The 24237-nt window shown below is 36.9% G+C and overlaps 1 protein-coding gene across 1 annotated transcript in view; it reads left to right on the top strand.

The window, feature by feature from the left end:
• The window catches only part of C29H8orf34 (chromosome 29 C8orf34 homolog), a 284320-nt gene that overhangs the window by 154134 nt on the left and 105949 nt on the right, over nt 1-24237 (top strand). The window contains 1 exon segment of the mRNA XM_072951848.1: nt 22150-22235. Coding sequence (XP_072807949.1) covers nt 22150-22235 — 86 coding nt within the window.

Here is a 24237-nt window from a genome sequence, read left to right as displayed (position 1 = left end):
TAAACTTGGCCTAATTATTTACATAAGTGCAGCAAGAATAATGATTTTAAGTAGTCCCAGATTGAACTCTTAAAAACTTCTTGAGGTCAGGAAGCCACGCCAAAGTCCAAGCAGTTCCTTAAAGTTGTCTGGTCATATCTGAGTCTATGAATCTCTCTCTCTCAAGTATGATATTCCAGCCAAAGCCTTGGTAATACACACAGCGATTCTAATTGTCCTGTTACAAGGAGAACAGATTTTTTTGAACTTATGTGAATAACTAACTATAATTATTATAGTTATTATATTGCCAAGAAAAGAATACTCGAGGGTTTCCAAATTTTGGAGGGTCAAGTAAGGAGAAAAAGTAAATGTTTCTTCTTTATTTACAAAGGTATATTTTATCAAATTGCTGTAAGTCATAGATAGGTTAAGAGAAAAACTTTAAGTCTGGAAACTCAAAACATTAAGGAACCAACATCATCTCCTCTGTTCATTCAGTTCTACATTATAAATTCTTGTTCTGCTTGAATCAGGATTTTTTTTATTAGTTCTGGAAATTCTTTCCCAGATAAGTTTTATAATCTTAAAGTTACCAGAAACCTATTATCAAAAGCCCTTTCCATGAATCTTCTTGAAGATGAAGCACTTTTGTAAGAACACTTTTGCAAAAGCATCTCAGTAAAACAGTAACTATAGATGACAAAAGACTTAAAATGGTTTTGGTTAAAAATCTGATGAGAGTTCATTATAATGCAATTGACAAGGAAATTTGCTAATTTGTGATGTACATTTTAAGATAAAAAATGGAATTATGCCTGATAATATTATATCAGGACATACCAGATTTTGAGGAAGCTTACAGAATTTGTGGAATGCTTATAATATATACCTATTTAGACACAACCTAAAGGATTAGTATTATTTCTTATTTGACAATGCTTTCAATGTAAGTTACCATATGAAATAAGTCTGATTTGTTTAATCTCTCCCTGTGTACAAGGAGAGAGAACGAATCTTTAGAGATGTCCCAGGAGCCCTCTGGAAAATTTCAAAATCAGTTCAAGGTCAAAAAATACTAATTTAGAATTCAATTTTGGGAAGTTTGTCAATAATATCAAAAGGTTATAAAACATTTGGTCAAATAGGATCATAGGTCATTCTGAAACAGTTATCCATTTAACCTTGGTGACAAAGATTTTGCAGGTAAATACAGAAAGTTTAATAATTTTAACTAAAACTTAGCTCTTTTAGTAGAAGAGACTCAGTTTTCTTAAGTAATCCAAGGCCTGATAAAAACAACAAGGAACATAGGTAATTATTTTGACAAGACACAAGACTCGTGTTTTGTCTAAGCAGATTACTTGAAAAGGTAACGAAACACTTCACAATCTATTCTGAAGAGCAGACCAATAGTTCAGAATTAGTTGGTTTTTTCAACAGAGAGAAAACCAAATTCTGGTTTTGTACCAGATTACTTTTGATATTAAAACTTATTTTTAACTCAAACTTACTTAATTTTAGCTAGCTTGGTCACACGTAAAATTCTTTTTCCAAGCTTCCTCTCTCATATACCTTTTATGGCCTTTTTCTGGCATATAGGGATGTTTCCCTTATTACTTTTAGAGGCTTTTATTACATATATTAGAATTTTTAATCCTTAAAAGCCTTATTTTTAATGAAAATAGGGGAGGAAACACTTATAAACCATTTTTTATGTTAGCATTTGGAGGCTTGGCAAATCTATAAATACTTCTTATAAATTCTAGAAACATATGCTTTCTAATAGACAATTACTCAATGTGACATAAAAGATATTTACTAATAGACCCAAATATTTTCAATTCTGTTAAAGAAAACCAAAAGTGGATAAAGCTGTGTTTAGTAATTAGTGTTTTCATGTTTTATCTTACTGGGAAATCATTTAGATATTCAGTGAATTTAACTCATCATTTGACTCAATGTATTAAAATTTTGAGGTTCCAGTTTACTAAAAGATTTGGGAAAACTATTTGAAAAGTTCACCTAAAATTTTTGTATCCTACTTAACATCAATTTCATTTCATTTACTTGTTTTTAGCAACTATATTTAGATTACCCACAAAAACTTCATGAGACATTAAACAAACCCAGCCATCGTCTCAAGCTAATTTTTTTTGCTGACAAATTTAGTAAGCAATAACATGAACTGATTTGATTAATAAACCCAGGTGAAATAAGTGTTGTATGTCTGCATTAATATTAATCGTAGCGGTCTCTAAAGACATCTATTTTAATTAAATCAACACATTTAAACTAAGTTTAATACTGAATGTTTTTCTCCAGATCACATGAACCTGAAAAGCATTTGGGTTAAATCTCTGTTATAGTTCTTGGAATTTTATGAATACTTCTTATAAACAGTTGATTTTCTTTAAGCCAATTAAATAGAGCTCTTTTACAAATTAAAGTAATATCATCTAGAGGTAGAATATACTATACATCTACAACACACATATGGACACACATGCATATGCACACAGGCAGATGCAGAGATTTTATAGCTGCATTTTAAAATTTCTGCCATGAATCAGGTACAATGATTAAAAAAAAAACTCGCTAGTTAAAAAAGGACAGTTGAAGCAAGTTAAGTTTATCTGCTCAAATAGCTAGAGCTTTTATTTTACAAATATTTGTGAAGACACATGATTTTTTATTTGCCTGTATTTCAAATGAACTTTCCCCCTTTCATTCTCCTTTTGATAAGAATTATCTCCCTGAAGTTTTTAGAATATTCACATCTCAAAGGCACAAGGAAGGAATGCAAGTAACAAGTGTTTTAAGATAAATAGGTGAGACTTTGGGACTGGTAGGATTAGGTGAACTTTGAATTGCCTCTAGAGCTGCATTTTCTAGTTTTGCAAATATTTGTAAGATAGAGACGTTTGCTTTTAATTCCTCAAAGAACTGAGTTGTAGCCTGGGTGGTGACACACCTATCCACCTATGTTGGAATGTTTTTCTTTCCCTCTAGATACATTTAGCATAGAGAAGGACTAAAAGAAAACTCCTATTAGGCTCTGAATATTAGCTTCTCATTTGATTCAGTTTCTGATCATAGAGTTATTAAATCCTTTTAGATATCTTGTCAGATTTCAGCTGGGACAAACAGTAAATGTTTCTAACAGTATTAAGCAACTCCACAGACTAAGAGGCATCCTCAGAGAGGTGCAAAGGTTACTACCTTCCCAAAATCCAGAGTCACTCCCAAAGATAGCCGAAAGAAGGAACCTATAGCTTGCATATTCTAGGCAGGCAGAAATCCAAACCAAACTCTTATGACACAAAATGGGCCAAACTAGAAGGCAGTAGCTACCCCAGGAGAGGAAGGATCAATAACCAATGGGTCAGATTTGGAAAAGAAGGGGCGATGTGAAATTTTAATTTCCTCTCCCAATAGGGCACCACAGAGAGACTTGGGAGAGCTGATTCTGGTAAGAATTTTCGCCTCTTGCTGCTTCTGCCCATTTCTTCATGAAGCCATCTGTAGATGCTGAGTGGGACTTAAAGTGGAGAGTGTAGCTCTGATATTACTAGAATTTGGCAATGTACTTTATTCATTTTAATTTTAGTTTCCCCTTGACTGTTTAAGGGAATAACGTAACAGTTTACCAGAAAATCCCTTAGAGCCTCATCAATTCCAGAGAGGACCCAAATGAGAGTCCTCTTTTGAAGGTAGATATGGAGGTATCTGTAAGGCCATCAACTTGGCAGACTTTTGTCTATAGTTTTCTTATCTCTCATTTTAGGTACTTCTTGCATATTTAAATTTTCATTAGCTTTTTGAAACAAAACTTTCATTGAAGCCAGTTCAGAATCTTGAAGCCTTTTGGAAATTCCTGCATACCAGTTAAAATAGATATCCCATTCTGTTTGTTTCATTTGGGAACTCTTAAGTGCACTTCTTAAATGATCTTATCTAATTGGGATGTTCCCCATAATGGCCATTGTAATTCTATGTTGTTTTTAGTAAGATTTTGCCACTTTGCTAGATATCTACAGCTTCTGGGACTGTAATCTTAGACATAAAATAAGCAGGTGTGCCAGAAGATGGTACTTGCACTCTTTAGAAATTAAAGGTTCCCTCTCTTTCAGCTAGCCTTTGTCTCCACACAACAAGACAAATGAACACGTGCCCCTTAATACACCAGCGGTAACCAAGGAGGTGTTACTATGGACTGGCCAATAGAAGTCCATGTGTACTACCAGCAACTTCCAGCATGGAAGCCAGCAGACTTCAGTAAATGGCGTCGGCAGACTCTAAGTGGGGAAAGGGATTCCAAACAACTGGGGAACTGCAGATTGAACCAGGGGTCAGGGATGTGAGTTCTGGATGGAACTGTCTGCTAGCTCACACTAACTCTAAGCCCTAGACTAAAAAGCCAGTTTAGATCAGGAGCTAGACAAAAAAAGACTGGAGCTCACAACCAAGAGGAAATTTACCCACAGCCCTCAGAAATGGTAAGAAAGTTAGTGAACCCATTGTTTTTGGGTACCCTGCCTGCATTTCTTATTGTCCCTGAATGCCATCAGAGGTTCAATTGGATTCTATTGCTGCCACCAAATCTATAAAATAACAAAAAATTCAACTGAGGAAACTTTAAAGACCTAAGTGGCTTTATTAAATGGTTTATGAATTGGGCAGTATCTCATCTAGGACGTAGGGAGGAGCTCCAAGGAGCTGTACAAAATGAATGGCTTTAACAGGCAGGAAGGGGAAGAGAAAAGGAGAGAGTGGAGTACCTCATCTTCTTTTGGGGCATGGAAAGGGCCTATGTGTCAGATTAACTCATTGGGAATCTGGTAGACCAGAAAATTCCAGACTGCCTGGTTACTATGAGATTCCTAGGGGAGGCTGAAACCGCTGTTGGGTTAGGTGTTAGGTTTCAGTTTGGTGTCATGGGCTTAGGACACATGACTCCATTTTGGGCCTTTTTAACACTGACAAGGTCAGGTCGCCCGGTTACATTTGGTGGCTTGGCACGAAGTCTTCTTATAGCATTATAAAAGATTGTTAACAGCTCAACTGTGCCATTTAGTTTAAAAGTTAACTGTTTTTTCTCCTCTCTTTAGAAAGTGGGCTCCGTGTAAAAATCAGAGTGAATTTCTTGTGCTCTCTTCTTTTATCCTCCATATCTAGTGCGCCGCAATGCACGTACTATATGCTTAATCTTTTGAATAGCTGAATAGATAATTACACCAACACTTTCCAAAGTTGAGTTACTGTATCTAGGGTCAGAGCTGGTGCAACCTCTAAAATCATGGATAGTAATGAATTAAGGGGGAAAATGTGACAGCCACAAAGATTTCATGGACTAATCCAGGATTTTCCAAACTAGATTTTTTTTTTTGATCCACACACTTTCTTTGAGAACTGAAAAATTCTGTATTTTAATTTTAAGGATGAGGATATTCTGGATCGTGTGGATGCCCATCTGATCACTGAGAACTATCATGTAATTTCAGTGCCCGGAGGTGTTTAAGATTGACTGGTTCCACTTCGTTGCAAGTTATTAAGAAGAGAAACAGCCGTACCTAATATTTCAATGACAGTGACAATTAGAGCTAAATAAAAGCCAAGACAAAAGTCTTGGTTTATTCTGAAGAGCTAGTTTCTCAATAGTTCAGATGGAGAAAAGAGGGACATTTGAGGACACACATAATGGCATGAGCATGCTGAGTCCAAAAGAGCTCACACTGTAATTATCAGTACCACGTTCACATTAACAGTTTAGTTACAATCAAACCCACATCTACAGTTGAGTTAAATCACTGCTGAAAATTTAAATTTTCATTATTTTATAATTTTGATTGTATTTAATTTGTAATTTAAATTTTTTATAATTGAGGAAGAGTTGTTTAAGAAGTTTAAATTAACAATGTGGTTTATTTCTTATTTCATTATTTTATTAATTTGCATCAATATTGGACTTCTAGATAAGTCTTTTCCTTTAAATAGTTTATTGAAGTTTGAGAGTCAGCTATTTAAACTAACACAGAATCACTGTGTTAGAAGTAGTTTAAGTCAGCAACAAATGATTGTTGATTTAAATCCATTTGCATCAAAGTATTAATTTGGAAATTAAAAATTAAGTTCAGAGCAGAAACATACTCACAGTATTTTCTGGTTAAAGAAATTTTATAATAGCTCAATTAAATATTTTCAAATATTGTTTACTTTTTCCAAAGAAGCAAACAGTTATATTTCCACTGAGTTTTCAGGAAGAGGAAAATATTTTATGCAACAGTACTTGGAAAGACCCTCCTAGAAATCCCATACCTTATAGACTCATTGTAGCTCAGTGCCAGCAAGACGCACCGACTGCCAAGCATAGCTTGAGATTTAACACTGATTTTGGACCCAGGGAAGTTTTTCAGTACAGTCATAATGAACAGAAAGAAGTGAGGTGATTTACAACTGAATTTGGTAATAGAACAGTGAGAAATCTGAACTCTTTCAGTGAGCCCTGGACAACAACTGACTAAGAGAGCCCTGTTGTCCGGGGCCCACTTAGTCAGACTGTTTACAAACGGTGTTACAAACGCCACATGGAATATTGTTTGGGGAGCTCAGATTTTTCTTAATAGGCTGTTCATAAAATTTAAACAAAATTATGGCTTAGAATTAATTTGTGAATATCAGTCCTGCTCACTGTTGAAGTTTCAGAAATGGAGTCAGGCTCCATTAGATAGTCAGGCTCTTAAAATTGATTCCTTTGCAGAGGAACAAAGACCCCATCACGACCTAGCAGGGAGTATTGATCTGTTTCTCTACTAACTACCTATTTCTCAAGTACGTGGAGAAAGGGTGATGTGAAGGAGCTGTAACTGTATTCTGCTTTGCCCCTCTTGATAACAAAAAGAAAAAAATAAATGAGCAAAGAACTGTGCTATATACAAATTTAAAACATGGGTGGAGATGATAATGAAAGATTTGATCAGTCTGGAAGAAGTCTCAGTTTCAGAAAGAAAATTTATATCCCAACAGCTTTTAAATATTTATTATAGTGAAAAATCATAATTTAATTATACACAGTCTTTCCAACAAGTATAAGGAAAAAAAAGTGGGAATTAGAAAACAAACAAAGATGTTACATTTATTATTCTTGATACCTGGCTTTGGGGAAATTTTTCCCATTCCAATTATGAAAATAATCAGAAGAGTTAGAAGAGGCCAGCCCCACCTGCACAAGCCAGCATCCCGCTGACTGCATCCGCGTTCAGCGTGACCCCCAGATGGTGAGGGCAGGCAAGAAACTGCACTGTGCTTACCTTCAGAACTGTTTTAAAGATTGGATAATATTTTCAAATTGACTTTTAAAATTTAAAAAAACCTATAAAAACAGTAAGCATTATATGTAACATCCAACGGAGGGTACGTTTGCTTATTTCTCTGTTTCTTTCATCTCCTTTATTTCATTTGTTCCGCTTCCCTTTTCTCTTACCATCTCAATGAAGCCCCAGGTGACCAACTGAACCTTGTTTATTTTTAAATGTCCAATGAGCTCTTGAAAATACAGAGTGTGATGGGGGTTCTGAGAATCAATGTGTGTCACTGTTGGCCCAGAATATGTCTGCTTCTTGGCAAAAATAAAATACAAGATCACCATTCCAGAAGAGAAAGAGACTTTGGAGAGGACCTGAATACTTTGTATGTAAAATAGCTCCACATCACAGAAAGAAAATCTTTAACAGGAATAAAAGATTAGGATTTAGGGCCTGGTTTGTGTAGATGTTGGGATCGTAAAATAATTTTGAGTTGTAAAAAATATTCATACATTCTGTAGAGGAGCGTAATGCTCTGAATAAGAGACAATTAAACTATTTACATAGCCAGCCATTCTCCTTTCTCCCAAGTCATGAATTGTCATTACATCTTTCTAAACGTGTCTGCATTTAGATTTGAACAGATGTAATTGATTCTAATTGATTTTCTAACTTTAGTCTCTGACATTATGTGATTTCTCAGAATGATTTAAAAATTAGCATAATATTTAGTCTTTAATGCTCAAAACCATGCTAATAAATATGTAAACCAAGTTTATTTCTTAAAATGCTCATCTGTTATGTAACTTTTTAGAATTTTAGGGAAAAAATACAACCTGTGGAAAAAAAATTTTTAATTTTGCATGATAAAACAGTATTAGTGTTGAATTTAGTGAAATAAATGATAAAAATTTAAAAGAATTCACTTTATTATGTAATACTTAATATTATATTAATTATATTTTATTAGTATACAACAGATAAAATGAGAATATGATCATTTGCATAAATAATTATGCAAGCTAAAATACCCTATTTTAGTAAATCGCAAAAAATCAGAAATTTGTACCAGTTGTTTGACATTATAATACTTTGAAACTAATGTACTGCATAAGCAACATACTAAACACCTTTCTGGAAGAAAATGATCTGTGATAATGGAAGTAATGAGACAATCCATGAATGAATATAATGTATGTTTAATGCATGAATTAATTATTCTAAACTTTCCTCTTTATCTTTTTTTTTTTTTGACAACCAGAGCTCCTCCTCATGATCAGTTTTATCAGCTAACACACAGAGTTCAGATACGTAAAGAATTCAGATTCAATTCTATAGCCTGGTAAATTCTCAAAGTGAAATGGTCAGAAAAAAGTTGGGAAAGGGGAGATAAAGGATGTGGTGATTCAGAGCCAGAATTGACATTTATTAAACAACTAAGACTCAAAAATCATGTCTATGAGGTGTTAGAACCGATGATCAATTCAGGTAAAATTCCCAGTTAATGAATTCAGCCAAACTGATCAATTCAGTGGCCTATAAGTAATATTGAAACAAGTATGTACATTTAGGCTTGGATTGGACTATTGCTTTTAAAAGCACGTTGACAGTGCCCTGTGCCCACAGCCTTTTGAAGCTGTGGTTGTGAAGAAGCACCAGCTGTGTGGCAAACATCACTTTAGGTATTTAGAAACAGTATCTTTAATCCTCACAAACAACTCTTCCCAGTGGATGCTTTTAAGCTTTATTTTGCAAAGGAGAAATGAAGTTCAAGGAGACTAGTAAGCTGCTTAAGGGCAAAAGGCTAGTAAGTGGCACAGGTAGAATCTGAACTTTGCTCAATCTGACTTGAAAGCCCCAATTCTTGCTACTGTAAAATGCTGCCTCCCAGTTTTAAAGCAAATTTTTCATTCTATTTTGTAATTAGACACATTTTTCAAATTTATTGTACTGCTTAATCCATCTTAGGATAAGAAGCTGATGGGGTGGAGACAGGCATGTTATTTATAAGAAATTAAAAACCTTTTTGTTCAGCTACAAAGGTTCAGATAAATCAAGCAGCAGTGCTTGCCTATTATTGCCATCCTATAATTTGGGATGAAATAATTACCCTATTTTTATAGCTTAGGAGCTTTGTAATTTAGGAACTACACTCGAAATTTGGAACCAATGTAGTCATAAATAACCTCAAAGTGAGAAGTCGATTATTTAAATATCCTTTTTCTATCCATGTTTTAAGATAAATTTAGTTGCTATTGTGGAATGAGATCACTATTACAAGCATTATGAATTTTATACATATCCTAAATCTGGTTACTACTGTGCTTCATATAAGGGGGGAAAAGCCTTATTTATAATTCTTAGTGGGATTATTTAAAGTTAAATTTCTATTAAAATTTCTTCTTATAAACATTAGCATGTCAAAAAAATATTTAGTTGCTACAGTTGAATGTTTGTGTCTCCCCAGGATTCATATATTGACTCCTAAATCTCAAGGTGATGGTATTAGGTGGTGGGTATTTGGGAAGTGATTAAGTCAAGAGGATGGATCTCTTATTTTCAAATTGAGTTGCTATGATTTGTAGCTGATACAATAAGATAATGTTTCCATCTCACTGGCTGAGCTGGTGCCAAGTATAACATGATGGTTAAGACCTTGAACTTCATCATCTAACAGTGTCCCAGTTTCACCAGGCATCCTCGGGCAAGTTGAATTTCCTAGTGACTAGTACATAATAAGCACTGGACATGTGCAGGAACCATGCCAATCAGGAAGAGGCACCACAAGAAGCAGAGGAATGTTACAATGTATATGCTGCTATATTTTTGTTCAAATGGATAAGCTCCCTCAGTGCAAGCGGTATCCCTAAATGTCTACTGATTTGTTACGTAGGTGCCCCTGAAGTTCCAATTTTTATAAGCCTTTTTTTAAGTGCCTCTAATTAAACATTTTTATTGAATATTTTCCAAGGGCTATGCTTTCAGAGAGAGGAGGGCCATTGTTCCATAAGCAAACTCATTATACAAAAAAACAGACTGCCTTCAAAAATCTTAGGAAAATAGGAACCATAGATGTTATAGACACTTGGCGCTTTTTTCCCTTTGGGAATATTAAGACAACACATTTGACAGAATGGCACACAATAAAAACATGTTTTTCAAGTGATTTGGGAAATGATGGCAGTTTAAGAAAGGATTCTTGTTTTATGTGCTACTTCTTTGAATAAAGTAGTTACAGAAATTGCCATGACAGAAAATCGTGAGTTCCTCAGTTTTATACATATGTCTTCTTAAGAATATCAATCATGATGTGAAGATAATAATTTTTGAAAATATTCTAATATTTATTCTTGCTTAAATATCCATTCTAATAATGTAATAGCAATAGATAGCACTGTTGGACTTTTATTTTCTTATCATAATATGAGAATGTTAATTTAAATGATGCTTCCTTTTTTTTTTTTTCATTTTCATTTCCCTACTGGCATAAGATGGGGTATCTTATGTGAGAAATAGGAACAAATAGTGAAAAATTATATTTCACTTTATCATCCACATCTGGAAGCTACTTATTTATTCACTTGCTTAATAAGCTGAACCTCCTAGGTGCTCTTTGTAGTAAAGTTAAAATTTCAGTTGCTTTCAATTACTTGTTATGGTAATTATCCTTATAATTGGATGACAGTTCTAAATGGCCCACATAAGCCAAGTCAAATATATATTTATTTTATCTCTATGTGTGTCTTCAGTTAACTGTCTTCATAGTCACTGAACAGTTAATTAGCCTCACTAAGATAAAAGAACTATTTTAGACTCAAACCAGATGAGATACATTATTACTATTAAAACAAAGAATACTAAATGTCATTAAATTTTGAATTTTTAATAACATTTCAGAATAAGAATCAAAATTCACAGAGTATGTATTTTCAGTTACAAACATTTGTTCTCAAAACAGAGCATGAAATCCCTAAAAGGAAATGGAAATGAACTTTGTATCAATGCCATTATACATTACTTTTCAGTAATTTTGTTTTTCAGGAAAGGGCATTTGAATTTTATGATTAATAATTTTTTCCAGATTTTTAAATATAATAATTTATTTTCTCACTTAAAAACCAGAAATTCTGTAACATCTAAATCATGCCATATGGACGTCAGAAAAATAAGTGAAATCTGTTAAAGAATAGCTTATGACCTGAACTGCAATAATTGTACAATAAATTAGATTAAGAAATAGTTAAGACCCCTTGGAAAAGTCTTACGTACAATCTAAGTCTCATTACCTATGCAAACTATTTTCAAGTTTCCCAAAGCAGAAGGCAGAGAGAAAAAAGTTTCACTATAAACAAATTCTATGATCATTTTAAGAGATCAATTGGTGTGCACATCACAAAAAGATAAATTCTAGACTAAGATAGTTAAAATTGAACAAAGCAGTATTTATATTCCCCGTATTCCTTCTTCTAGAATGTTATGCCAGAAGATGAATCATCCTGACGTCTTTACGCCTTATTGGCTTTTCCAGTTGTGCAGACATTTGTATTCAGTGTTGTCCTTCTTAAGAACTTCAGGAGCATTGTTCAAAGAATAAAAGAATGTCTTTACCTTGTCTGTTGCAATCTCTTCAAGGACTCCACATACTTAACATTTTCTGAACCAACCTTGTTTTCCAGAGCAGCAAATTGCTTATCAGCAAATTTCAGTGTAAGCTGTCCAAATACTAATAAACAAGGCAATTTAACATTGAGCCATTCGAAGAGCATTTATTATCCAAGTTTGTATTTATTACCCAAGGTTGTGATAAAAACAAACTTAAGCCAAGCTTCCTGCCGCAGAACAAACTCAAACCTAGGAAATATATGAAACTTAGGGTAGTGCTAACCTCAGATTTATTCAATTAGGAACTGTTTGTGGCCCGTTATGGGTACCTAAATGCTACAGTAAAGACCAGATTATGTTTGTATGCTTACGATTCTTACATTCTGCTGTGTTCTTTTGGAACAGGGAGAGTGTTACTTTCAGGGAGAAGTAGGGCCGTAAAACCCGCACCTGGGAAGCCTTTCTGTTTGATGTGGAAGCAGGCTGGCTCACCTTGCTTAGAGCGTAACCTCAGAGCACGGTGGTTTCAGATTTCTAAGGGTATCTTCTCCCATGTTGCCTGTGCCCCACCTCCTAGCCCTCCTAATTAGATGGAACTTGGTGGGTTTTACTGGGACCTCCTTTGTTTACTCCTCAGAAAAATGTACAGCTTTCTGAAGAAGGATTACTGTGAGGCTGCCCAGCGTTCATTCCTTCATGCCAGTTCCACATCTAGTAATAATTTCTCAGAATTTGTGATATGTGTGTTCCTGGCAACCTTCTCTCAGTTGCCATCTGTGGGCAGATGGAACTGTGCTAAAATCTTATTTCTCTACGGTACAAAGTAATATTACTCGTAATTTGGGAATTTCAATGTGCTTTATGATTCTGCTACTCATCACAACTTATTTTCAATTACTCCAAACCTTATGAAATGGAAAAAGCAAAGAAAGGGACATAAACCATCTGACTAAGGTGGTGCGGCATATTGTCATTTGCAGGGATGTAGCTGGAAAAATCTGACAGTGTTGAGTTTGCTTTCAGCCACCCTAGAGGGGGGGAGAGGTTGACTGTATACAAAAGAACTCAGCCATCTGACAGATGTTTCCAGAGGGCATGTGAAAGAGGGGTGGGCTTCCATCAGGTACATGTGGGAGGCAGCTTTCGGTTTCAGGCCTGTGAGTAAAGGGTCTCTGATTAAAGGAAGGAATGGCCAAGGAAGGAACAAAAGTTTTGGCATTTTTTCAAAAGGGTGGTTTGGCTCCCCACACGATCCCATTTTTCAACCTGTTAGAAATCAGCACTTTAAAAAGACTTCTCACAGCTGCTGCTAAGCTAGATGCCTGCTGACCAGGCAGAATTTCTAAGCGATTCTTTGATTTAGGCTAAGTATGCAGCATCCTGAGCGTGAGTGAAGTCTTACTCAAATTTTTATCCTTAGTAAGATGGAATTAGGCATAGTTGGGAATAAAATTTAGTGTTCAGCCAAAAGTCAATATCCAGCTAGTTGGAGAAAGAAAAGTGCCAACATCCTCTGGTAGAGGCTTCTCTATTTTTGGCACTCCAGGTGTGGTACAATACCACTGCCACAGCGAGGGTGGACTGGGAGGCCCATCTCTTCCCATAGCGGCAAAGAGGAGGCACTACCTGGGCTGTCTCCCAGCCAGCAGTATCAGCCTCACCTGGGAACTTGCTAGAAACAAATTCCTGGCCTCTCCTCCAGACCTGAATCCGGAACTCTGTGGGTGGAGCCCAGCAATCAGTGTTTTGAGAAGTCCACTAGGTTGATTCCAATGCACCCTAAGACCTGAGGACCACTGCTCCACAGTGTCAAATAAGAACCTTAACTGCCTGTTTCTTTTAGGTAGATTTGCTAACGGGTCCTCTCCAGGAGTGATGGCAGGCAGAAGGCACTTTGCCAGATCATTTGATAGACATGAAATCCAGTTCGAAGTGTGTAAGAATGGTCACGGTGAAGGACACTTAGCGGTTCCAATGCCCAGAACTGCATCCAGCTCAGACATCCTGTGTTTTGCTGCTTTCTCTTAGAGTTTTCTTAGCTGCAGAGTAGTCTGAGAATCTGAATTTAATCCTTTGTCACGACTGCCTCAGAGCTGAGGAAGGTTGGAATGTCCCCAGGGTCATCCTTTGTGCATGTAATAATCTGGCCAAGGTGTGTGAGTCAGCGGCCCACATCCTGGTCATGTCTCCTAGAAAATCTAGTTCAGTGGTCCCCAGGTATGGTAAGGATCAGTGCTGCTCTGTGCCTGGTCTTCTCTACCTTATTTTGTGTTGACATTTTTACATCTGAGTTGAGGTAAAGCAGAAGAGCCTGGAAACAAAACATATCTATTCTCCATGTGTGCTTTCCTTAGATTTGGCTTTAAAATCCTTAAGCTTCTGCCAGGAGAGTAATTAGCCCAGATAAGAGGCCACCTATGGCAGCTACATGTCTGCAATCAGGTACGCACGAGAGAGCTATAAATTTGATTAGAGACTTACAGAGAGTTTGCAGGCCCATATCTCACTTGCAGGAGGTAGGAAGTTAAAAGGAAAATTTAGCAGGAAAGAGCATGGTTTTTATCTCTATGTCACCATCCATCATTGTATTTTAGAGGTTAATGTTCAGAGATTCTTGTGAACAAGGGAGGGAATTTAAAAAGCAGAATATAAAGAAAGCCCTCTGGTGGAGGAGGCTGTTCTTCTGTTCCATTCCACTGTCAGGAACAAGGTGCTTCATCTTGATGCACTACAGATGAATGCAAGAAGGAAGAGTTTTCAGTGAATATACTAAAATAAGAAGGGAAATCTAGGCACTGTTGGAAATTTTCTCTTGGCAAAGGAGCTACTGGGGCAGAAGTATTTGTTGGAGGTTCTAGGAGATAGAACCGTGTCTGGGGCACAGAGAATGCTGCTGAGGGGACCTGAGAGGCAGCATCAAAAGGCCAGACCATCTACGAAAGGGTCAAAATGGAATGGCCAGGGATGAGAGAGACGCCCAAGGCGGAGCCAGTGGGTTTGGAGAGGGGAGTGGGAGGAAGGACAGCCAGCCAATTCCCTGAAGAACTGGGACATGGGTGGAGGGCAGCAAAGTTCCATAGGACAGCAGTGGCATTTTTCTAGGGTAGAAAAGGAACTATTATACGTGTTTAGTGGCGAATTTGTGTCCCAAAACTCAAAGCTCAATGCAAGTACCACCTATTCCGTTAACATTTCTTGAATTAACCCAGATTTTGTTCCTCATCATCTCTGACCTATGTAGGTTAGAAATGGTAGCTTGGCATATAATTTCAAGCATGCCATAGTGCATTCAGTGTGGTTCAAAGAAACATTTGATGACTGTCTACTCTTAAGTTAGATACTACTTTCTTCCAGAAAGTATTCAGGGAGGATTAAAATGTGTAATATATGGCATGATAACATAAAAACAGAAAGATGGCTGATCATATATCTGAATGTCTTCTAGGCCAGTGTGAAAAATTAAGAATGCATTTATTTGAGTCTTCTCTCATCGTATCACATAATTCAACCAAATTGACAATACCAGAGGTCTTTAAAAAAGAAAAATGTCTCTTTATTGAGTGTTTCACTTTTATTTAAGAAAAAAGTATAAAAAAAAGAAGTAGCACTCGTGACTTTCTCTATTCTCCCATTGCTTACACTGTTCAAAACTTGCTCCTCAGAATACACATGGCTGGTGGTGGTGTGTTTTACCAACCATTGTGGACTACGACTGGGCTGCTGCCCAGCCCTGGTTTTGGTTTCCTTGCTTCTTCTTACAGAGCAAGACACTGGAATCAGCTGGATCTCGGAACACTGCCAAGCAAGCAAAGTCTGAGCCATTGCTATGGCTGCCAATCTCCTGAATGAGCTTTTACCTCTTTTCTCTTGACTGGTCCACCTTCCTTAAGGCTGTTTTGTAAGACATAGGGTCTCTTCAGCACCGTTTACCTAACTGTCTGTTGATCATGTACGTGTGCCCGGTACCATGATGGGCTCTGCAATGGGCACTACAGTAATCTCCGAGGGTGCTCTTTCACTGGCACGTTCACCTTTAAGACTGAATCAGTGGAAGGTGACTGTGTCCTCACAAACTTAGAGATGTAATTTACTAACATTTATAACAGCCCTTCCTCTATCCAAATCTCACTGATCAGTATAAAATTAAATCTAATTCATTTATTTGAAACCCAAAATTTACTGTCTTTATCAGCCCCACTTCTACCTGACTTCAAATACCCCACCTTTTACGGGCACATGTTTGAGCTCATGTTTCTAGCTGTAGCAGCCAGCTTTGTGCAGGTGCAATTTTTAGCATCTCACTTATTCTGGCATCTTTTAATCTTACCGTCTGCCCTGGGATGACCAGTGAGAATCACTCAAATACTAATGTATGAGCAACTCAACAGGGCAGGGTTATCAAGGCTCAGGGACCACCCTTGCCCAGAAGTCTTATGCATAAACCTTCACCCTTTCATTCTTCAAAGGGCGTATTTCATAAAGATCCCTAGAACTCTTGTGGGGCTGAGCAGCAGCAGCCTGAATAGGAGCTCAATAACACAGCCTTGTACTGGCTTTCCCTTCTTTTGTGTTTCACTCCCATGTCCCTCACTCCTGCCCCCCCCCACTTCACACAGCCCCCTGCACGTAAGCCTCTGTCTCACATTCTGCATTAGGGTGAACCTGGCTAAGAAATGCTTAACCCTAAATATCTGCGGTATGATTTTCACCTTTGTTCAAGGGAATGCAATTATAATATGCATAGGTATTCTGTATAAAATTCCTTATACATAGGCTGGGTCCCAGTTTCTTTTCCTTATCTCCAAGGTGAGCTAATCACTAAAAAAACTTAAGAAATCTCTTTTAGAGCTTACAATGTACCAAACTCAATCTAAGCTAGGATTCAGGGACATAAAAATATGAAAAATAAAATTCTTATCTTTAAGACACTTGGAGTATGTTGGCAGACATCTAGACAAACAGTTAAAATATGGTAAAGTAAATACTGCAGTAAAGATTTGCTTAGGTGCTAAGACTTCTGGAAGGAAAACTTCCAAAAAAGGAGAATCTGTAATTAAAAGCTAGAATTAAGCCAAATTGTAAAAGAGGAGAAAGTAAATTCTGCCATAGATAATTATATAATGACACAGAGGCTTAATCAAATATCTGCACAGAAGTAAAAGCAGTTTGGAGTTTATGGAGTGTAATATCCATAAAATATCCAGGAAGTGGAGCTGCAGAGACACGTAAGGTTGTGCAATAGTGAGACTCAAATGACTTGCTAAGGAAACCATAACTCCTTTTGCATGTGATGAGAAGACAATAAAAATGGTAGTTCTTAAGCACTTTTGAGCCAAGGATTATTTTGAGAATCTGGTTGAAGTTATTGTCTCCCAGTACAAAAAAAAAAAAAAAAGCCCATCCACCAAAACCTTTTTATTCCATTTATTGTGAATTATTGTGATTCCCCTGAAACCTGTCTATGAGCCCTCTAAGCATACTCATTTTAAAATCTCTAGCACTAAAGTATTTAAAGCATGAGAGTAACAAAGCATGAGGATTTATTTTGAACATTCTGGTAGCCATATGGAAAAATGGATTTTTGAAAGACGAGTGTATCCTCTGTGTGAATATCAGCAAGGAAACTATATAATAATCCGAGCAAGTCAAGATGAGCAGCACAATTATAGTAGCAGTATATGAAGTGATGGAGTCAAGAAATCTCTTCAAGAAGTGTAATTAACATGACTGGGGTGGATTAGCCATGTGTAATGCAAGGCAGGCTATGATGATGAGTTTGCTTTGGACAAGTTGCTTTTAAGATGCTAATGGTGCATCCAGGTGAAATATCCTGCAAGAATTTGGGTACATCAATCTTGCGCTGAGAACTCAGGATAAAGATTTGAAAAACCTCAACCTACATGTAGTTAAAACCATAAGAGTCGGACGAGCTGATTCAGGGAGATGATACAGAATGGGAAAAGTGTGCCTACAAAGTACAATTGAAAGTAAAATAAAAATAAGATCTGAAAAGTTTCCATTGTATGTGGTCAGGCAGTCTTAGTATAAGCAGTCACCTCAGAATGGTAGTGGCACAAACCAAATTAAAATAGGCTGAAGGGTGAATTGACACTGTGGAAGCAAAGGCATTGACAGAGAGTTAATATCTAAAATAAGGAGCTTATACAACCTAATGTCAAAAAAACAAACAACTAGATTAAAGAAACAGGCAGAGGACTTGAATAGATTTTTTTTTTCAAAGAAGACATACAGATGGCCAACAGGCACATGAAAAGATGCTCATCAATAACCATCAGGGAAATGCAAATCAAAACCCCAATGAGATATTACTTCACATCTGTCAGAATGGCAATTATCAAAAAGACAAAAAATAACAAGTGTTGACAAGGATGTAGAGAAAAGGGAACCCTCATGCATTGTTGGTGGGAATGTAAATTGGTACAGCTGCTATGGAATACAGTATGGACGGTCTTCAAAAAATTAAAAATAGAACTACCATGTATTCCAGCAATTTCACTTCTGAGTACAAAAACACTAACTCAAAAAGATACATGCATATGCACGTATATGTTCATTGAAGCATTATTTACAATAACCTACATTTGGAAACAACCCACGTGTCCATCAATAGATGAGTGGATAAAGGATGAATGGAATATTACTCAGCTCTAAAAAGAATGAAATCTTTCCATTTGTGACAACATGGGTAGACCTAGAGGGCATTATGCTAAGTGAAACAGGTCAGACAGAGAAAGACAGTTATCACACGATTTCACTTTTTGTGGAATCTAACAAAGCAAAGGAACAAGTAAAACAAAACAGAAACAGAGTCATAGAAAGAACAAACTCCTGATTGCTAGAGGGGAGCGAGCATGAGGGGCTGCCAAAATAGGTGAAAGATTAAGGGATACCAACTTCCAGTTATAAAATAAGTAGATCCTGGGGCTGTAATGGACGGCACAGGCAGTACAGTCAGTAATATGGGAGTAACTGTGCATGATGACAGATGGTAGCTAGACTTATCATGGTGACCATTTCAGAGTGTGTACAAATATCAGATCACTATGATGTACACCTGAAACCAATATGATCTCTTATATCATACTTCAATTAAAGAAAGACATTGATGGAAGAATTTTTAGGGAGCCTGGCTCAAAGAAGAATGAGCTAGAAAAAGCAACATGTAGATGTATTAGATAATTATGGGAGGAATTTTGTTTGTTTTTTTAAGGCTGAAAGAGAAGTGAAGCTTATTTCTGTGCTGTGGGACGTGAACAGTCGAGATGAACAGAATGAATAGTGGTGGATAAATATTATAAGGTGCAAGAGGGAGACGAGATGATGGGATCCAGATCACCAGCCTAATAGATGGTTTAAGCCTTAGACAGGAGACACAGCCTCTCACCCTCTACGAATTGGAAAGGGGGTGAATAGAGGTGGAGGTGAAGACAATACCACAGGTGCTGTGTGAGGGGGGTGGTGGAAGGTCTTTGTTCCTGATTACATACTTTTTCTGAATGACATAGAAGAGAGGTGATATTTTTGAAGACTTTGCAAGGAATAGAAGAAAGAATAACAACCAAGAAGCCCAAGTTTGAAGTTGGAGACCTTTCGTTTGTCCTCACCAGTCCTAGAGTGTCATGATTTTCACCGGTGTTTTTCAGCTGCACGTGCAGGAGAAGAATGCATTAATTCAGGGTTCAGGTCTGGTTGGCAGTAGTGCCAGAAGGATGTGGGCACTTGGGAGCTGAGGAGGCAACAAGCCCCAGCCGAGTAGGGCAGGAAGGGAATCAGGAAAGGAGTAAAACCTGGGAGAAAAATCAAGGAAAATGGAAATCTATCTTTGATGGAAGAGAAACTGATTTTGTGAAAGAGCCTAAAGGAGGTGAGTTTACTGTCAGAGAACAGAACCTGGGAGTCAAAGGTTCCTGACACGGAGCAGTTGAGTTACTGTCCTTGGGTTAGGGAAGGTGAAATGAAAGTGAAGATCTCCAGATTTGAGATTGAGTGATTTTGGATACACACAAACACAAAAATCATCCAAGATAATCGTGACACTTGAGTTGAAGAAGAAAAATTTGAGCTGATCAAAGTCTTCACAGGCAGAATATAAAAAAAGGTTAATATTTATAATCCTGTGTTATCTGAAGCTGAGAGGTTCGAAATCCTCCTTTGGAGAGGAGGTACTATAATATTCTTAGAAGAAAAAGGAAAGCCATATTCTTAGAAGAGAAAGGGGCTTCAATTATGACAAAGGAGGAGCAAGAAACATTTTGTTTAGGGGCTAAGAATATAGAAGAGTGTTTCCTATGGAAGGGGAGTTTTAGAAAGCAAAGAGAAATGAGAGTATGAGTAAAACTCTTGTAGTGCTAAAAAAAGGTGATTTAACTTTTATTAAGACTGCATTTCCTGGACTTGCCCACACAACCCTTGTTTGCACAGTGCCTATTAACCTCTTACAGAAGTGGTGCTGTGTGGATTACAGCTCAGGAAACGTTGGCAGAGCGTTCAAGGATTGCAGGGCTGAGCATTCCTCAGTGGAGCTGGTGCCAAGTCATGGTGAATTCAGCTCTTAAGGTACCTGGAGGGCACTGTTTGCACAAAGATGAGCCAGCCCCAAGGCCACCCAATTTGTTGGTTGTTTTTATGGCCATTTGTCTTTTCAACCAAATTGAGAACTTCGTGAACTCAACTACCGTTGTGATTTCTTTACATCTCCTCAACGTTTGGGTTATTATTGAGCATATTGATAAATGCTAAATAAATATTTCTTTTTTTTGAAGCTTGCAATGAGGAAAATAAGTTACAACTTAGTTTTGATTTCTTACTTCATTCTATCTTTGTTGAAGATTTATTTTCTATTTAATTTTTTAACCTAATGTTAAATACCCCAATGTGTTGGAGCTCATTGTCAATTTTTAATAATAATTTTGACTTATACCTTTCACTGTCTTATCTATCTATATACTTTCTCTCTTTGGTAATTTTGATGAAATGGTCTTAGACAAAGAAAACCCCAAAAAGAATATTTGATGTTGCTGATTAGTGATGTACTTACCCTAACTGTTAAAAGTAAACAAATTAAAAAGAAATACCTGGGCAGATTTGAGAACTATGTAGCTAAATCAGTCACTTAAAAGTGATGGGCTTTTTTTTTAAGAGTAAAATTTTAAAATTTAACTTAAAGTAAAAGATTTTTGACCAGAAAGTTTTATGACTGTCAGAAAATTACTTGAGAATTATTTAATTAGCTTATATAATACAGTAAATATAGTTTTGTATATAGAAGATAATGAGTATAAATGTATACCATATACAGAAATGTACAAAATTTAGTATTATAGAATAAAAGTAAACATATAATGTACAATGTTTATCATTCTACAAAAAGTAAAGAGAGAGTCATGTATATATGCTTGAATATGTGTAAGTCAAGTGCAAATTGTTACTGGATTCCACTGTGGCATATAAAAGCAAAGACGTAAAACAGTTGCAAATTTAAGGGCACTGATAGAAACTTCCAGTTTCTGGATTGTTTGATATACTTTCCCCCAACACTGGCAGAGTTTATTCTGCTGCCCTTAGAAAAGAGTCCCAGGGTTTATTGAGCTCTCCCTCCTGTGATGGAGTGGCTTCACAGAATAACCTAAACCTAGCCGGCCTGACTGGATGCTAGTTTCACTACAGAGGTGAGGATACAGAAGCTCAGAAATCTACCATCATAAAAGTACCCACGCAGTCTTCCTCTCCTGAAGGAGGCCCAGTGTCTCCGAGAATAAACCCTGGGCAGTTACACAGATTGAGACGAATCTTAACCCGCAGGCCTTTAAGCTCAGGTTTGGTTGATGGGAGAAATGTGTTTGGTAAACCTCTGTGTAACCATGGAAACCCTCTCGTGCCCCTGGACCCAGATGCCAGGCGAGCCCACTGTGTTCGATGCTTCCTTTTCTTCCACTCACTTCCCCATTGTGGTTTCAGTGAAAACATTTGCTTGTAAACCTTCGGTCAGGCTAAGGAGAAAAGCAGGTTCTACGTAGACCAACCTTCCCATGCATGCAGGAGAAAAGATGAAAGACTTTTCCTTAAAGGTTAGAAAAGCCACAAGACTCTTACGAGAGGTTTCAGTAAAGCTTTGTTTCTACCTGGAAGAAGCATGTCTGATTCTAGAGTTTAGAAGTTCCTAGTCATGTCCCCAATAGAATGTGGTTCACATATCACAATCCACCGTTCTTTGAGGTTTCAGTGACCATTTTTAATCATTTAGGCTTCAAGGAGACAGCCTGGCAGAAAGGACGGAAGAGACCTCACAAATCCTTCATTCTCCAGATGAAATAATCCCAGATTCTTTGGGTAAGTTTGAAATCCAGCAATGTATATTGTAATTTTAGTGGCACTTAAAGATTGAAAGAAAAACCAAACACCTTCCCCTGCACCACATCACCGCAGCTGCCAGTCAGACGGCAGCTGTGCCACCACTCCTCAGGCTGTGTGTGTCCGGAGGTCAGGGGCTGAGGAGAGAAGGAAGCCCCCATTGCCTGTGCCTGTCGGAGCTGTAAACGGGTCAGCTATGTGTTGGCTGCTCCTGAAGTTTTGTCATTAATTCCAGCTTGGTTTTGAAACTTACATCAGCTCCTCCCGTTCTCACTTCATGGAGCCTTTGTCTTCCCGGCAGAAATGTCAATATCGTCCTTGATTTTCCTCCTCCTCTCTCAGCCCTGTATTAAATCCGTCTCAAGTCATGTCATTGTCGCTCCAGAATTACCCCTCTAAGCCAGCCTCCTCTTCGTTTTCCCTGAGACTGCCTACTCTGTGCTTTTGTCCTCTTCCTCTGTCTAGTGCAACCACTCTGTAAATAGATTCTCCTTGTATTACCTCACCCCTTTTGGTTCATTATCTTTCTGAAAATAAAGCTGCTATTTCTTCCCCATTTTCTATAGGACAAAACTCAAACTCTTTGGCTTAGCATATTAAGTGCATGTCAGGGCACTTCAGAAATGTTTGCTGAGTAAATAAATGATTACATGTAATGGCACTACAATGGCACCTAAGGTACATTGCTGTTTCATCTTTCCGTGGTCTAGCAGGAAGCAGCTGGTGTATCCAATTGGGTTAATTAGAAGAGAAACCACAGGAAGCCATTTTTCTTATATCTGAATAGAGAAAGACTTCTTAAACAAGATGCAAAAAATCCTGAACAGAAAAAAAAAATCAAAAAATTCAACTGTAACGTGTTAAGAATTCTTGTTTCTCAAAAGATGCCAGAAAAATGTGAGTTGATAAACTACAGAATAGGAAAGTGTATTTGAATATATTGTCGCTAATCAAAGATTAATGTTCAGAATACATAAAGTACATCCATAATTTAATAAAGATCAGCAGAAAAATAAGCAACAGATATAAATAGACATTTCACAGAAGAGGAAACACAAATGACCAGTGAACATATGAAAAATGTTTACTCTAGTCGTCAAAGAAAAGCAAGTTAAGGTAACAGAGAGATGCTGTTTTACAACCTTTTATTTGACATTAATTAAGAAATCTGGCAAAACCAAGTGCTGGTGAAGAGAGAAACGAAAAGAAACTCATACACTACAGTTGGGGCATAAACGACTGTGGAAAATCTTGAGTCAAGCCCAGAAACTCCTCTTCTGGGTAAATGTCTTAGAGGAAACAAGTCCCATGTACCATAAAATGAAGCAAACTTTGTTAGTAAGCTGGGGAACAGGAAAAGTGGATAAATTGTAAAATTATTACATTGTAGGAAACTGAATGCATTTCCATACACAGGGTGGATGAAATCAGTGATGTGCTTGTAAATGTTAACTGTTTCATTGAAAAAAAAAAAAGCCTTGAGTTGTAGAGATTGATGTTTTCCATTATATAAATGCAGTTATAGAAATATGACATAATATAAATGCTGATTTCAAGCAACCAATCTGAAATGTACTTGGGTCTCCCAATCTGGTACCAGGAAGTTGCAGCCCACAAGTGAATGAGTCTTAAAAGCATAATATTAATTGAACAAAAGCAAGTCATAGAATGTCATTTTTGTAAAGCTCAAAACTAGCAAATCTAAATAATGTTTTCCTTAGGAAAACATACATAAGTGATACAACTGTATTTAAAGAAGGGAGTGAAAGACTCAAAATGGTGGTTATCCTCAGAGGATGGGGGAGCAAGGAAAAGTGAAATGATGGGGTTTGGGGTGTTTACCATTGTGCTTTGTAATTTAAATGTAGTATACATTATTGCACACATATACTTTACATATACTTTTTTATATGTCAAATATTAAAAACATTATAAATAAACATTAAAAAATAAAGTGTTGTGAGAACATACACCAATGCCA

The sequence above is a fragment of the Vicugna pacos genome, chromosome 29, assembly GCF_048564905.1.
Source record: "Vicugna pacos chromosome 29, VicPac4, whole genome shotgun sequence".
NCBI classification, from domain to species: domain Eukaryota; kingdom Metazoa; phylum Chordata; class Mammalia; order Artiodactyla; family Camelidae; genus Vicugna; species Vicugna pacos.
This window is presented reverse-complemented; position numbering and strand designations above follow the sequence as displayed.